A 14,562-nucleotide genomic window follows, 5' to 3' on the forward strand; every position below is an offset into this window, starting at 1 on the left:
CCTCTGCCTTCAGCTGGTGCTGGCAGATCCCTAAATAGGCTAAATGCAGACACCAGAGCACCATGTTCTGGATCATCTCACCGAGGTAGATAAGGATCAGCAAAACAACTTCCAGCTGTCCTGGCTGATGTAAGGAGGTAGGAGCTAGAAATAAGACAGGAGCTAAAGGCAATGTCAGGAAGAAAATGAGGTCTGACTCCTGTAATAGTGAGGTGTCATGTTGATTTTTGCTTGGAAGAGTAAGACTTGAGATTGTCAAAGCTGCATTAGCATTTGAAATAGTTGGTACATATTAACAATGTTGATATGTTGATGACGATGCTCCTGTATGGAGCAGTAAGCTACTTTTGATCATCAATGCGAGCTAGTCTTGAAACATCTAAACTTAGATTCTTAGGGGGAATTTGCTAGGGCCCTGACAAAGAAACCTGTAGCAGAAAAAAAAAAAGTCAAAGTTTAGGTTGTTTTTAGAGGTTTTGCAGAACAGTTTGGACACACATCCCTTATATAAAGTTGATTATGTTCTGCAGAAAGAAACAGTAGATGCCAACTGGAAGTTCCTACTGCTTAATCCTGCAAGTTACAGCTTGTATAATGTACCAGAGACCAGCAAAAAGAGAGTAATCTACATGTGCAAGTGTAGTTCATGGGACTGTTGTGGTCTTTGGGGTATAATCTCAGAGTTTTTCTGGGGATAGCTATACTAAACTGGGATGTGACACATTCCTGTCAGTAGCAGTGAAGATGTGATACATAGAATAGCCTTTAGAGGCTACCGTTTTGCCAAGTGCTGTGTTAGATGAGAGACTTCATTTAGCAAGATCCTTTTGTAGTTGTCTTCTTGGTAACCTCTGCTCTGGATGATGTGTCTGGATTTGCATAATCTGGAGACATTTACCTGCAAATCCTTGGAGATGGTTGCCATGTTGCTACTCTGTAAACCTGCAGCTAGGTAACACTATCATCCCGTAAGTAAACAATTGATCGTATTATTCCGGAGACAGAAATCACAGCAGGAAGATGGATACTCTCCCAGGAATATGTAGTATCTTACTTCTGTAACAGTTAATCCATCCACTCCCTTCAGGTTTATTTTTAGAGTGTGAAATTAAAAAGGGAGGTTTATAATATCCCTCCAAGCTTTGTGTCTTTGTGTCTTTATCGGCCCAGCAGCTCCCAGCCGCGGGGGAAGGGGGGTGAGAGGCCGTGGCTGCGCACGGAGGATGCGCGGCCGCGGAGCCGCCGCACCCGCAGAGCCGCGCTGGGAGCGGGAGGTGAGCGGGGCGCTCCGGCCCGGGGGCTCCGCGCTGCTGCCGAGCTGCCCCGGGGGCCGGGAGGAGGGAAGGGAGCACGGCCCAGCCGGGCAGGGGCGCGGCGGTGCGGGCGGCGGAGGACAGGGGCATGTTGCGTAGAAAGCAGATTTTTTCCCTCGAAACGGAGGCTGCAGAGGTTGATGGAGCGGGAGGGCTGCGGGGAGAGCGTGGTGCGGTGGGGGAGCCGCGCACAGGCGTAGCGGGGAATATTCCCAGCACTGGGGATTTCAGCCATTTTTGCCTCAAAGTCGTTTCCAGGTGCCTTGCGCCGGCGGCTGGAGCATTGGAGCATCTTTAAACCTCTGGCGTGGAGAAATCAGGCAGCTGTGGGTGTGTTAAGGAAGACAAGGGCAACTCGAGGGGCTTTTGTTTATCCAGGCGACTGGAAGTGATGCGTTTTAATTAGTTTCTGATGTGAGAGAGAAAGGAGCTTTAAGAAAACAAGCATTCTGACTAAAATTCAGCCTCTCAGAGGACAGTAAGTGGTACTTGCTTATTGGTTTGCGGTTTTTTTGTTGTTGTTGGCTTTGGGGTTGTTTTTTTTTTTTTTTCCTAATTAAACTACACTGTGCAGCCATTTAGTGAAAGGGATTCAAGGAAATAAATGAAACCTATTTGCTTCAGGTGGGAAAGATGATGCATATAAAGTCGGAAGCCTTTTGTCTTTAAGTGCAAACAAAATATATCTAGGTTGTTTAGCAGCTTCTCATTATTGATTTTTCAGGCAATGCCAGAATAGAGCTTGGAAAACACAGTTCCTAGCTGAAGAGTTCTCGGCTTTTAGACCAGAGCTTTATAAAATAGTATAATAAATGTGGAGGGGTGGATGGTGTAGTGGATGATGTATTCTCATCAAATGAAAAAGTGGATTCATTTTGTTTGCAGTGACTGTTAAATAATGTTATAGGAAAATGCAAATCAGAAAATTGATTTCTGAAGTTTGCTGCTTAATATTTCTTTTAGAAGAGAAGAATATATCCACCCTACTCCCTCCCCGGCTCCCCCTGCCCAGCTGGCTAGACTGTCAGCTGCCTCTAGAACCTGTGGTAGTAAACTATAAAGTCCAATAGCAAGATCATATGTTATTTCCACCACGTATAAAGGACTTTTTTTCCCCCACTATAGTTTATATTCAAATGCCTTTCTTTTTCACAGGATAAAAGTCGCTACCACTATGATAACTACCTTGCTTTGCAACATGATACTTCTGCTGGCGTTTGGATTGGCTTCAGCTTTTAGCCATAGCCCTAGGACACCTGACAGGGTAACTGAAGCAGATATTCAGAGGCTCCTCCATGGGGTTATGGAGCAATTGGGCATTGCCAGACCCCGGGTAGAATATCCAGCACACCAGGCTACAAATCTTGTTGGTCCACAGAGCATTGAAGGTAGCTAATTTCTATTTTGAGTAATGATGAATTTATTAGTATGCTTTGGTAATAATTTATGTTTTGTTTATAGATGCAGAAAGAATATCCTGAGCATAAAATCATAGACTTCTTCACCAGGTTGTTGCTTGATCTTTGTTTTTAAATCACCATCCATCTTCCACCTTTCTTAATGTAAAGTTTTTGGAAGAAGTAGTGGGGTTTTTTAATGTACAGGCTTTGCAGAAAAAGTTATGTTGTCTTTGCATTGTCTGATCTGCAGTGCCTCAAAACAATGGGTTTACTAAATTATTCGTGAATCTTGTGTATAAATATATTACATATATATTTCACATGAAACAGACGTGATCTGTAGAGCCCAGGTTTCATGGATTTTTAGAAACATTTGCAAACCAGAAGAGATTAAGTGTTTGTGGTGCCATGTGAGATAAAGGGATAAACCTTACACTGGGGGTGCTCCTCACCCTGTATCCATGAGTAGCATCTCAAAACCGTGTTGCAGGGATGAATGCTCTGGGCTCAGCTTCATTTTTTTTGGCCAACACCTCTGATCTCACACTGTGTAAGTTTTCCTTGGAATCAGTCTTTTACAGCTATATAAATAATCTGAATTATCTGGCTCAAATGTTAGGATATTGGGATAAAATTTCAGTGTGTTGCTATTTTAACTGAGCAAATCAGCTTTTATTTTGGCATGACAGCAAGGGGTTGAAGGTATGAAACTCCAAAAATTATTGTTTATGTGTGAACATCAAAACAGGGCAGAAGCCCCCAACCTTCCTCTCAGAATTAAATCAGACACAGTACAGTAAGACTGCACAGGCCATAAGTCTCTGTTCTCTATTTTATCCTCATTCTGATCTACATGCTATCCTAGCCAAACAGATACAATTGCTTTAATGGAGGCTGAGGAACAGATTAAAGCTGAATAGGCATTTCTACCAGATAATTGCAGACCTAAGTTTGTATATTTTCCAAAGAAACTTTGATGGACACATGTTTTTCTGCAAACTTAAATAACAGAGACTAAGTTTAAAGAGCATAATTTGGTCTGTACCCTCTTCTCCTTTGTGAGTGTTCATATGTAGAGAAACTTGGACAGATGGTAGAAGTGAGTAATGTTACTCTCCATTTTCCTATTTTCCCTAGATATATTTTAAAAAGAGAAACCTTAGAAAATATAAGCAAATCTGAATCTCTGGCAAATATTTAATCTCAGCTGTTTGCTGTTACTTTCTAATCACAATGTTAGGAAAATCAGACTATGCACCTCTTTGTCCAAGTATCAAAAGTTTTCTAGTGTTTGTGAGACTGAAGTAATGCTAGTTTTCCAGTCATCCATACAGTCTTCCACAAACAGCAGGTTGGACAAACATTTTTTTGCTGCTCCTTTTTTTTTTAATAAAAGAAGGCATCTGTGTATGTAACAGAGTAAAACAGAAAGGTAATAAATCCAGTTGATTTATTTCCCCTCTTGCTCAGATGAGGATGACTCTCTTTTTTTATTTTTTTCTTTCAATCCTACCGCGGATATTTAACAGCTCATTGAGAAATTTCTGCAAAAGCAGAATGGTCTTGTGAGGTGAACACTATCAGTCAGTGTAGAAATAGACAAGTAAATCAGACCTTTGTATCAAATGTTGCTTTTTATAGTGTTCTGCAGTGAGTTTTTCAGATAGTAATCGCTTGCTCTTTCTTTGGTTTCTTGTGGTGATATGTGTCTATTTATAGATAGGTATGTCTAAAAGTATCTGATTAGAAACTTCAACCTAAGAAAGTGTTATTTGCAGTTTCAAGGCTAGTGTTGTCTTACATCACTGAACACAATATTTTCTCATACTGCTTTTTTAAAAAAGTACATATAATTCAGTCAATTTTCACCATGAGTTTATTTTTAAATATAGACCATGAATTATAGTATAGCTAATCCATCAAAACTTGCAATTCATTCTGAAAAAATAAAGTTCATATGTTTTTAAATAACATCAGTACCAGGTTTTGCATTCTGAAGAATTCACCCATGGGCTTCCCACAACATATTCACACTGTTACCACTGGCTAGTAATTCCGTGTGCAAGTGCTTAAAAAATTATACATTATAATAGAAAGGAAAAGTAAGGGGGGAATGGAAGAAAGAGGCTTAACAATTATTAGAATGTGTCACAGCAAAATAGGGATTTCATCTTAAATACCGTCATAGCAAAGTGGTAATTCACTAACAACTCTTCTGTTTTCATTGGGAATTTTTTCCTGAAAGTAATGGACAGTAAAATTTGGCATGAAATGCTTATCATTTATCAGAAATTCTGAGCTGCCAAAAGTGTTGACTTCCAGCCATTTGTCAGACTGCAGGTTTCAGTGACCAATGTAAACATTTTAAAACCTGTTTCATTCCATGCCTGCATCCTCATCATTAAGGCCCTGACTGTTCTGGGGTGCATTTGTTTCTCATTTTTACTAGATACTGCATCTCAACATAAAAACAACCTTTCATCAATTAGACCTTAATAAATTTAGTATGATCCTACAGAAAACTGTTTTACTTAACAAAACTTTTTTGTCAGAACTGGCCGCAGCAGCACAGACCCACAGCAGTGTTGGTAGCTGTCACTGCCATCAGCTTCAGCTGAACCACAGTTCCAGAGGTACCACTGATTTTCAAAAGGCCAGGATTTCACCCAATATATGTGTACACTTGCAAGCAACATACTGTCAGGAAAAATTAAATTTTGTGGCTTTGGAATTTGGAAACAAATTTAAGCTGCCATAATATAAACAAGTTTACTCTTGCAACCTGATAATAATGAAATGTTTGCAAATTTGAGTGATGATTATAATAACATTTTCCATGTTATTATTATTTCCACAAATAAGAGCTTAATAATTTAACACGCAACAAAAGTATCATTGCTCTTAGTTCACAAGCAGATTTCCTGATCATGCTCATTTTCCATCTCAGCTTTCTAAATTTTTTTTTCTGGTGTTAATCGTTCTATTTTGACTTTGAAATGCTAAAAACCAGAAGGCGGATATGTTGCAAGGAATTGTTCATGATCATTCCCATCCTTACCTTCACACCCACCCTATCCCTTCCCCCCAAAAAAAAAGTTTAGGGCTGACTTGGCTGTAGAACATGCAGTCACAAACATATCCTATACCGAAGAAAACTAAAAGATAGACACTTTTCAGAAAATACATTTAGTAGCATATGTTCTCTTTTTGAAGTGACCAGATAGTTTTCTTGTTGATGGATAGAAAAAAAAAATGTACAGCTTGTTAATTGAAAGGAATTTCTGCCTTTTATTGTGTTGAAATCTATAAAAGTATGGCTTTTTATTTTTCTTCTCCTTCCCTTTGCCTATGTCAATTTACTGTTACTTCAGGTCAGGCTGCTAAAATAGGAGTAGTGTCTACAAAATGCCTGATAAAAAGTTTAATCTACGGGGAAATTACTGAGAAGTTCAGGGAGCTGCAGAGGCAGTGTGAGCACTCTTCCTTTGCTAGGGCTCTGTGAGTTAAGTAGAATAGGACAGATATGTCACAGAAACGGGAATTTGCTGGCTGATTCCCTGTGCTCATGTACCGCAGCCAGCAGATGGTGCATGGCACGGAGGAGCCAAACAGATCCTGCATGATGAATGTCAAGTGAAAATGGTTTTAGTATCTGAAAGGGGTGTCTTAGGAGCAGCTGGTTTTTGCTGGCCACTTAATAGATTTTTCTTTCTGTACATCCCCTGATTCCTAAAAGTAATAAACTCATATTAAGTACTCTAATTTCTCTAACAATATTCCCTCTCCTTGTTAATCCATCTTATCAGAAAGCTATATTGGAGTCACTTAGCAACATCTATAAAAAGAGTGGAAAACACAGAAAAGCAAAATAGGAATTTTTAATGAGTGGCTGTGTTTCTGTACTTACTGTTCTGCTTATCAATTAAATACTATGCAAGCCCTACAGGGATATAGTCAAGCTTTTATGGATAAGAAGAGGGCTGTATCTACATTAAAAGAGAACAAAAGGGTAAAATAAAGAAATGCATTCAACATTTCAAAATCACAGAAATTATTTTTTCTGCCTGGCAGGGAGTTTATGAAGTAAGGAGGCCACACTTTTTTTCCTTTCCTTGCATGCTTTCAATTTTGTGCCAATATTTAAGGGGGTTTTTTTGTTTGTTATTGTTTGGTTTTCTATTGTTTTCCTTTTTCCTGAGGAGTGGAAGAGAATAAGTGCACAATGTAAATTTCAGGCCTATTACACCCTGCATAGGAGAACAGTAGAAATCCCACTTAAACACACGGGGGCACCAGTAGCTCATCTTGAGCAGTTTATAGCACTTCATAATTGGAAATGTGAAGTCTCATTTTCCTTTTGCAAATATCATTGCCTACCATAAATTCAATACAACAGAAATCTTCCTGTGTGGTTTTTTTGTTTGTGTTTGATTTAGTTGTTTTTATTTCTTGAAACCACTTCCAATGAAATGATTGTTGGTAAAGATGCTGGCATGACAGTCCAGAGTCTGAAGTTTTCAGTCTGCAGAAGAGGCAGAATGCTGTCAACCTCAGTGACGACATTAAACAATGTCTCTTAAATTGTGATCGTTTGTAGGTATAAGAAAAAATAAAAAATAGATGCCTCTTAGGGAGCCTTTTGATTCTCCTGCAGAGACTCCTCATAGCTATTGGAAACAGGCTGGAGTTTAGTTGATTATTTTGAAAGGAAATAAGCACATGCTTATTGTTTAAGAAAAATGTAGTTACTGTTTGTCAGGTTGAGATGATAAAACTCGAGAGAGTGTGGAACATTATGCAAATATGTCTACTAACAACTGGTAATTAATGGTTTGTCAGCACAGACTCTGTACAAATAACAGTCTAAATGAAACCTACTGTCCATAAAATTATGCAGATTACACACGTTAATAGTGTCTATTTTGTTTACATTTTACTAATAAGAAAACAAAAGGTTTTCTTATTAGTAAATAAGTGTATTACTTTGCTGTCTGTTCTGTATCATGCCTGCAAGACAGGTACTTGTTTCCTACAAGAACAGAAAAACCTTTGTATTAGAAAGTTGCAAAAACTTTTGCTGATGAATCACTCAGTGAAACCAGTGCAGAAGTGACCTTTGCACTCATTCACTTTCGGGCTAATGTGTGCTATGCTTATACCCCCAATATATTTGGACTTCCTTGGGTGACTAGAGGTAATACCCATGTGGCTGTTGTGCGATAGCTGGGGGTCAGCGAGCAGGGCAGCGCGGTGGCCGCGCCCCCTTTGCTGCAGTCGATGCGCTGCGCGCCAGCAGCCGCGGGGGCGGAGCGCGGGGCCGGCCGCACCCGGCCGAGCTGCGGCACATCCCGCAGCCAGCGGGGCGAGTGGGGCTGCTTCGTGCCAGCAGCTCACTGCAAAGAGTCCACACCACCGCCTGGGACTTGGCTTATCGTACCTGTTCTACAGAGAAAGTCCTGCTGCAGTTAAAGCATAAAGTGCATTCACACTGCGACTGTTCTGCTGAAGCGCACGTGGCTTTAACCAAACACTGCTATGGGCCTGACGTGTAACAAACTCAAATCCCAACCTCACTCCACTAGGCTCTGCTTCCAGGTTTTGTTTGTTGTTGTGGTTTTGGGTTTGGTGGTTTTTTTCCAAATTATCTAAATAGCCCAGAAAATATGATTTCAAAATTTAATATGGGTGTCTCAAATTTTTAAGATAAAAAGGAAGTGGCAAACCTACAGTTTTTCATACATTAATATGTAAATATCTGGATTTGTATAGATTTGAATAAAAATACCTATTTTCTTTGCATTTTATTCCACAAATTGTAGTTATTAAGTGTAACCAGAATTTGAGTATCAGGCAGTGATGCATGTCATAAGAGAGGTGCCTTAGAATGCTAATTTCTGAATTTAAAAGCTAATGACAGTGACGAATGACAGCAGTGGCTTACAGTGGATTTTCTTTGTCTGAGTGATATGGCACAGGTCTATGAAGAAATTGCACATAAAATGTTTATACCTCTAACTCCACAAACAGGAAAATGATGAGGTGGTGTGCCTTTATTTTTATTAAGGAAAAGTCTTTGAAAATTTGGCCTGTAATATCTTTGATTCCATATGAATTTATAAGCCATGACCAACAGTGAATAAGAAAGCCAAGCTGGTGTTTGTGCTGCTGTATGGAGGTCATACCAGGTTACCTCAATGTGTTTCACAACTTTCCCTCTTGAGAAGCAAGGGCAGGATCCAGCAAAGTTGGTAGGTGTTACCACTATGAGCTTTGCCAGGACTGAACTTTGGGAACTGCCCTTTCTCAATGCCCCAGAGCTGTGGGAGGGGTGCAGGCACTGCTCCTGTGTTCTCAGCGTGGCTGGGAACATGCAGGGGAAATTCTTAAATCTAGTGTGCTTGTCAGAGAAGTCAGTCAATGGAGAACACAAGAAGAAAAGAGTATTAATCCCTGTTTCTCTCTAGATCTCTGTTATTTGCATGTGGATCTGACTGAGGAACCTATTTAGATTTGAGGCTTTGAAACCTTTTCTTGAAACATCCTCCTCTCGTGATTGCAGAAGGGTGTGCAGGCATCACAAAGCTCTGCTGAGGAACCAAGAAAATAAAGTGACTCCAACTCTTAAAACCTCCTACTAACTACTGTTATGTGGTACAGACTACTGCTGCTATTCATAAAGTCATCTTTAAAAGGTGCCACCAAAGGAGAGAGAGTCCCATCTCAAGCAGCTTTCGGGAAAGAAAGATGGCAGGTCTGTAGGGATTTAGAATTAAGTAGATTGTCATGTATCTAAAGATAATTAATCTATTAGAGTGGGATTTGTAGCCACAATTATTTTTTTGTACATGTTAGTAGAGTGAAAAATCTGGTAGGAGCGGTAAGAAACCTGAAGAGGAGAGGGAGTATGATAGCTTCTGTATTGTCTGATGCTTTATAGTAACTGTATTTTCTAATATTGGCAGATGGTATAGAGAAATTTAATACAAATCTGTAAAATTCCATCTAACCTTGGAATATGGTCCCAAAGTATTTAAAAAAATCTATCAGTGAAGATTGGCCAAATTATTATGAGCTCTTGTTTTCAAAGATTTTTTTCCCTGCTTATCTCTCATGAGGAGCCTGAGGGGAGACCTCATTGCAGTTACAACTTCTTCATGAGGGGAAGAAGAGGGGCAGGCACTGATTTTTCCTCTGCGGTGAGCAGTGACAGGGCCCACGGGAATGGCCTTAGGTTGTCAACAGGTTGGATATTAGGGAAAGGTTCTTCACCCAGAGGGTGTTTGGGCACTGAACAGGCTCCCCAGGGACATGGTCACAGCATCAGCCTGACAGAGTTCAAGAAGCATTTGGACAATGCCCTCAGGCACAGGGTGTAACTCTTGGGGTGTCCTGTGCAGATCCAGGAGTTGGACTTGATCCCTGTAGGTCCCTTCCCACGCTGCATATTCTGTGATTCTGTGAGCATGTTATGATTTTTACCTTTCTGCACTGGTTCTCAAAATCAGCTGCATTTCCCATGCTCCCACCTGAACTTTAAATTAAATTGCAGTAAGAAAATACTTTAAAGTTTATTTGGTTCCATGAAGAGATATTTCAGAAATCTAGACAAAGAGAGACCCTTACTCTTCTTGATTTTGGCGTTGTGCCAGGAGATAGGATCTCTGGCACTCTCCAAAGTTTTCCAGAGCTTTTTTCTCCGTGCTTGTCATGGTGTGTGTGCTCAGCAGTGCTCTCAGCTGCAGGGATGAATGAGAAGAAGAATGTTGTCAGCTGAAGAAGCTGGTTCCTCCCCTTGGGATGCTTCAGTACATCAAGTTGGCTGAGTCCCTTTTGCAGCACCAAAGAGCAGCATTGGGCCTGGTCTCACCCTCTAGGGCTCTTCATCTCCCCACTCTGTTGCATCCTTGTTGTGTGCCAATGCTTTTATCCAAGTGCACAAGAAGCCTCATCCTGATGGGCAGTTTTGCATGGAAGAGCCTCTGCTTTTGGAGTTCTGAGGTATTACTGGCTCACCAAGGTGGAGGCCAGAGCCTTGTAGCTCCGCACTGGGAATGATCACAAGGAGGTCGTTTGGGGCAGTTGGGAAATCTGCCTGGTAGCAGCTGTCAGACAGGCATGGGAAGGTTTTAAACCTGCTGGAGAACCAGCTGGGACCTTGAGCCATATGCATGGAAAATGGAATTGGATGAATATGAATGGGGAAATGAACACGAAAATTTTCTGAAGTTCAGTGGAGCGGTAGAGACAAAACCTGGATGTTCTGGATGTTTCTGGTCCATCCAGGCTTCACATTATAGGAGTGAAAGGAGTATTTTTCTATGAATGTGTTGACACTGATGGAGCATTTGGACTTCTCATGCAGCTGGTGTCAATACCAGTGAAAAAAGTGTTCCAGTCTTTTGTTGGCACATTTACATTTATAGGATAGAAATAGTGTCCCATCCCTCATGGGATAAAGGAGGTCATTATTTTCCTTTAGTTGCCCTCCTTCCCACAGCCACATGCTGTACACGTGTTCAGTAGTGAGGCTGTGCTGTGGCAGTGACAGGAGGGTGCTCTTTGCTGGCTTTGGGTTTCTTTTTCACTCTGGTGTGTGGTGGCCGCAAGGCAGAGTGGCAGAGGGGCCCATGGCTCTGTGCTGCACGACGCACTGCCTGTGTAAAAAGGGTGAGCTTATCCATATGGTGAAGTGCAAAAGCCCCTGTTCAGCTGAAGAACAAGTTAAGAGAGGACTGTTCAACCAAGGCAGGCATAAGAGATTGCTTTTTTTCGCTTTGTCAGCAAGTGGGCTGCTGGATTTTTTTATTGTGTATACAATTTGAATAATAATGACATATAAGCTACTGTTATAAATTTATTGAGAGAGGCATGGACATTACTTTGGTCCTAACCATTTCACATTAAATCCTTTCATATCTTAAATATTTGTACTGTTTGTAATTAAAATATGGGATAAAATTGAATTATTTGCTGAAAGCAAGGTCAGTAATTGTATGATGTGTGTGCTTAAGGCTTTAGAAAAATTTATCCCTCTGCACAGAGAAAGAAAATGAGTCTTTATAGCTTTAAGAAACTTTGTGTCATTAAAGAGAAGACAAGCTGACTCTGGAATCTGGGATGCCTGAGCATGTATAGCTGTAGTGTTTTTGGGTTTCCCGAGGCATGCTCTTGAATGGTTAAGGAAGTTGGCTAGGTTTGCATTTTTCCATTCTTTGTTCTCCTATGCCTTTTCTTCTTCCCTATTCTCTTGTTTAGCGGCTTCTGTGGAATAGACAAAATGTGATAATTTATAAGTCTTTCAGTTCCTCTCACTTCCCGTGCTTAATCAATCTCAGCAACCAGGACTCTCTAGGATGAAGCTAGTTGAAGAGGCACAAAGCAAATGGCATTGGGGCAGTAAACCCTTTAGAAGTGTTAGAAAGGGTAAGGAAAATGTAAATGCATTTTTTGCATTCGGGATTTTTTGAGAGCTTACATGGTGGAGAGTCCTGCAGATAATAAAGGAAAAGCGTAAGTAAGTTAGTGGATGGTGTCTCAGTTTAACACATAAGAGCACTGGGAAGCATTCTGTCAAACCTGCCTTTGATTAGGGAAATGTTCCTTTTGAATGTCACAATAACACAACAAATGTAGATATGGCAAGATGACTGGGGATGAAAGTGCAGGCTAGTATGGGAAGCTGTCACTGTGAAAGGAAAAAGATGCATATCTGATTCATCGAGGAGACACTGTACACAATCTCGAAGATTTTTCCCAGTGATAAGAACAAATAGTCCAGATTAACAAAAGATTTTGCAAAGTAGGAAATACGTTATTGCATCTCTGATTAGTATCTATTTGCTCTCTTGGGAACCTTGGGCAAATGGGATAAGGTATACCAGGCTTCCCTTGCAGCTCATGTTTGCTTGGAGTTTGTACAGGTCAAGATAAAAGAGATGCCATTTTTGCTCAGGGGGAAGATTCCTCTGTGAATCTGTGAGGGGCTTGGACACTCTGACTGAGGCATCTAGTATGACTCTCTAAGTAAAGGGCTTTAACTTGGGATTTGGGATTTATTTATTCACAACAGATACTCATGATCCTTCCTATTTTGTACCTCCTTGCTAAGATTGGCCCGACTACCACTTTTCTGAATTTGTAATTGGGGTAACTCTATCTTTACTGCGACACAGGAAATGGTTTCAATGAGACTGAAAAGCAAATTTGTCTTATTATTTCTCTTTAAATGTTCTGCAATAATATTTCACTTTTGAAAATCCATTCTCATTGACTTTCTTAAACTGACTCTTCTGGGGGACAGCACTGCCTGTTTATATTTGATATGGAGAATTGCTCCCCACAGATTAGTTCCAGCTGTGCTTTACACTACCAGTAGATGGCTAGCAGCAGCTAAAACTTCAGTGGACTAACAGCATTTCCACTGGATGTGTTTGATCAGGGAAATAGTCAATACTTGCAAGAAATTAGTTGCTCTTGGTGTTTCTTTTCCTGGTTTTTTTTTCCTCCAAGAACAGAGTGGTTATGTTGTCTGCATGGGTGGGAGACCCATACAGACAGTACTGCTCTTACAAAGAAATGAGCTGAAATGTATGCACTTCAAACTTTTAATCATTCCAAGGCTCTCTAATTGAAATGATACCAGCAGCTGATGAGCTGGTAGAATACTTTTCCAGAATTATCATAATGGTGAGAGGCATTGTTCTTTTTTTGTTTTCCACCCTGCAACAGTTCAAGACTAGTGCTAGATGACTACATATATGCATGTATTTTAAATAAAATTCAAAACTTAGGACAATATTGACCTTAGCTCAAGAGACCTAAACCTCTAGTTTATCCCGTAGGAATATAAAATACCTAATAATAAATGCTCACAGAAATTCTGCATGTGAAAGGGAGCTGATTGTTTTGGGGTGGTTTTTTTGCTAGTATGTGGCACAGAAATCCTGTTCATATAAGTAACGAGATAAGGGAAAAACATAGATTTATCTAGCTCATCCTTTCTCAGTACAAGGGTGCTGTCTCTACTGTTCTGGATTTTTGATAGTCCAGGTTCAAATAATTTAACAATGGTGTCTCTCATAGTTCCTTTGGATAGGAAATTATGAAAAGTTTCTCAATATTTAGTTGCCTTTTCTTTTTCTTTCAGACTCTGCCTCAAGGTTCAAGAAACCAATCTTGTGCTATTTCTGTAGCTGACTGTGTATGTTTGTATCCCAATATTTTGACTTGGTAGCTGCAGTGTATTTAATCCTAATATGTTTCTTCAAACCAGTAATGTTATACCAAAACTAATGCAACTAATGAGAGTTACTGTACATAATGCCCCTCCTTCATATATTCATAGCATTTCATTTTTATTATTGTAGTCTTTGCTGAGTGCACTATTTATCAGTTTATAAGGAATGAGCTTTGCTGATGCTATTAAATCACTCAAGTGTGCTAAATTATGGCACCAGAGCAGGTGCTATTGTCTGCACCTCTTTTGGAAAGAAAAGAAAAACCCTCAAATGATCCTGGACATTTATACCTAAAGGAAACAATCCTTTATATTAATATAAAAAGATTGGTTTGTACTCAGTCAAGGGAATTCTTGGCAGTCAGTTTAAACTTACATGTATATATAGCACACTGGAGCCTGCTAAGTACCTCTGTTTTCTTTATGGATGGAACTTTGGTGCCAAGAGGTCTGCACCACATGCAAGCACAGATAGGCTTCTATCTGATGGATTGTCCCATAGTGAACCACATTGTATACAGGAGGTTCAAACACGTATTGATTATGTGGTTCTGTAGTTTACAGCACAATCATAACCTGATGCTTTTAAGTACATACATGTAATCAATCTTCA

At 40.1% G+C, this 14,562-nt stretch overlaps 1 protein-coding gene across 2 annotated transcripts in view; it reads left to right on the plus strand.

Moving 5' to 3' along the window:
- The first annotated feature begins 1,167 nt into the window (after positions 1 to 1,167).
- The window catches only part of SCG5 (secretogranin V), a 30,173-nt gene continuing 16,778 nt past the window's right edge, over positions 1,168 to 14,562 (plus strand). The window contains exons 1-3 of one of the 2 annotated variants that reach the window (XM_048305688.1): positions 1,168 to 1,274; positions 1,562 to 1,791; positions 2,469 to 2,701. In XM_048305688.1, coding sequence (XP_048161645.1) covers positions 2,488 to 2,701 — 214 coding nt within the window. In that variant the 5' untranslated portion in view covers positions 1,168 to 1,274; positions 1,562 to 1,791; positions 2,469 to 2,487. The remainder of the gene's footprint in view (positions 1,275 to 1,561; positions 1,792 to 2,468; positions 2,702 to 14,562) is intronic. The other variant, XM_048305689.1, reaches the window with a different exon arrangement.

The sequence above is a fragment of the Corvus hawaiiensis genome, chromosome 6 (assembly GCF_020740725.1).
Source record: "Corvus hawaiiensis isolate bCorHaw1 chromosome 6, bCorHaw1.pri.cur, whole genome shotgun sequence".
Lineage (NCBI taxonomy): Eukaryota > Metazoa > Chordata > Aves > Passeriformes > Corvidae > Corvus > Corvus hawaiiensis.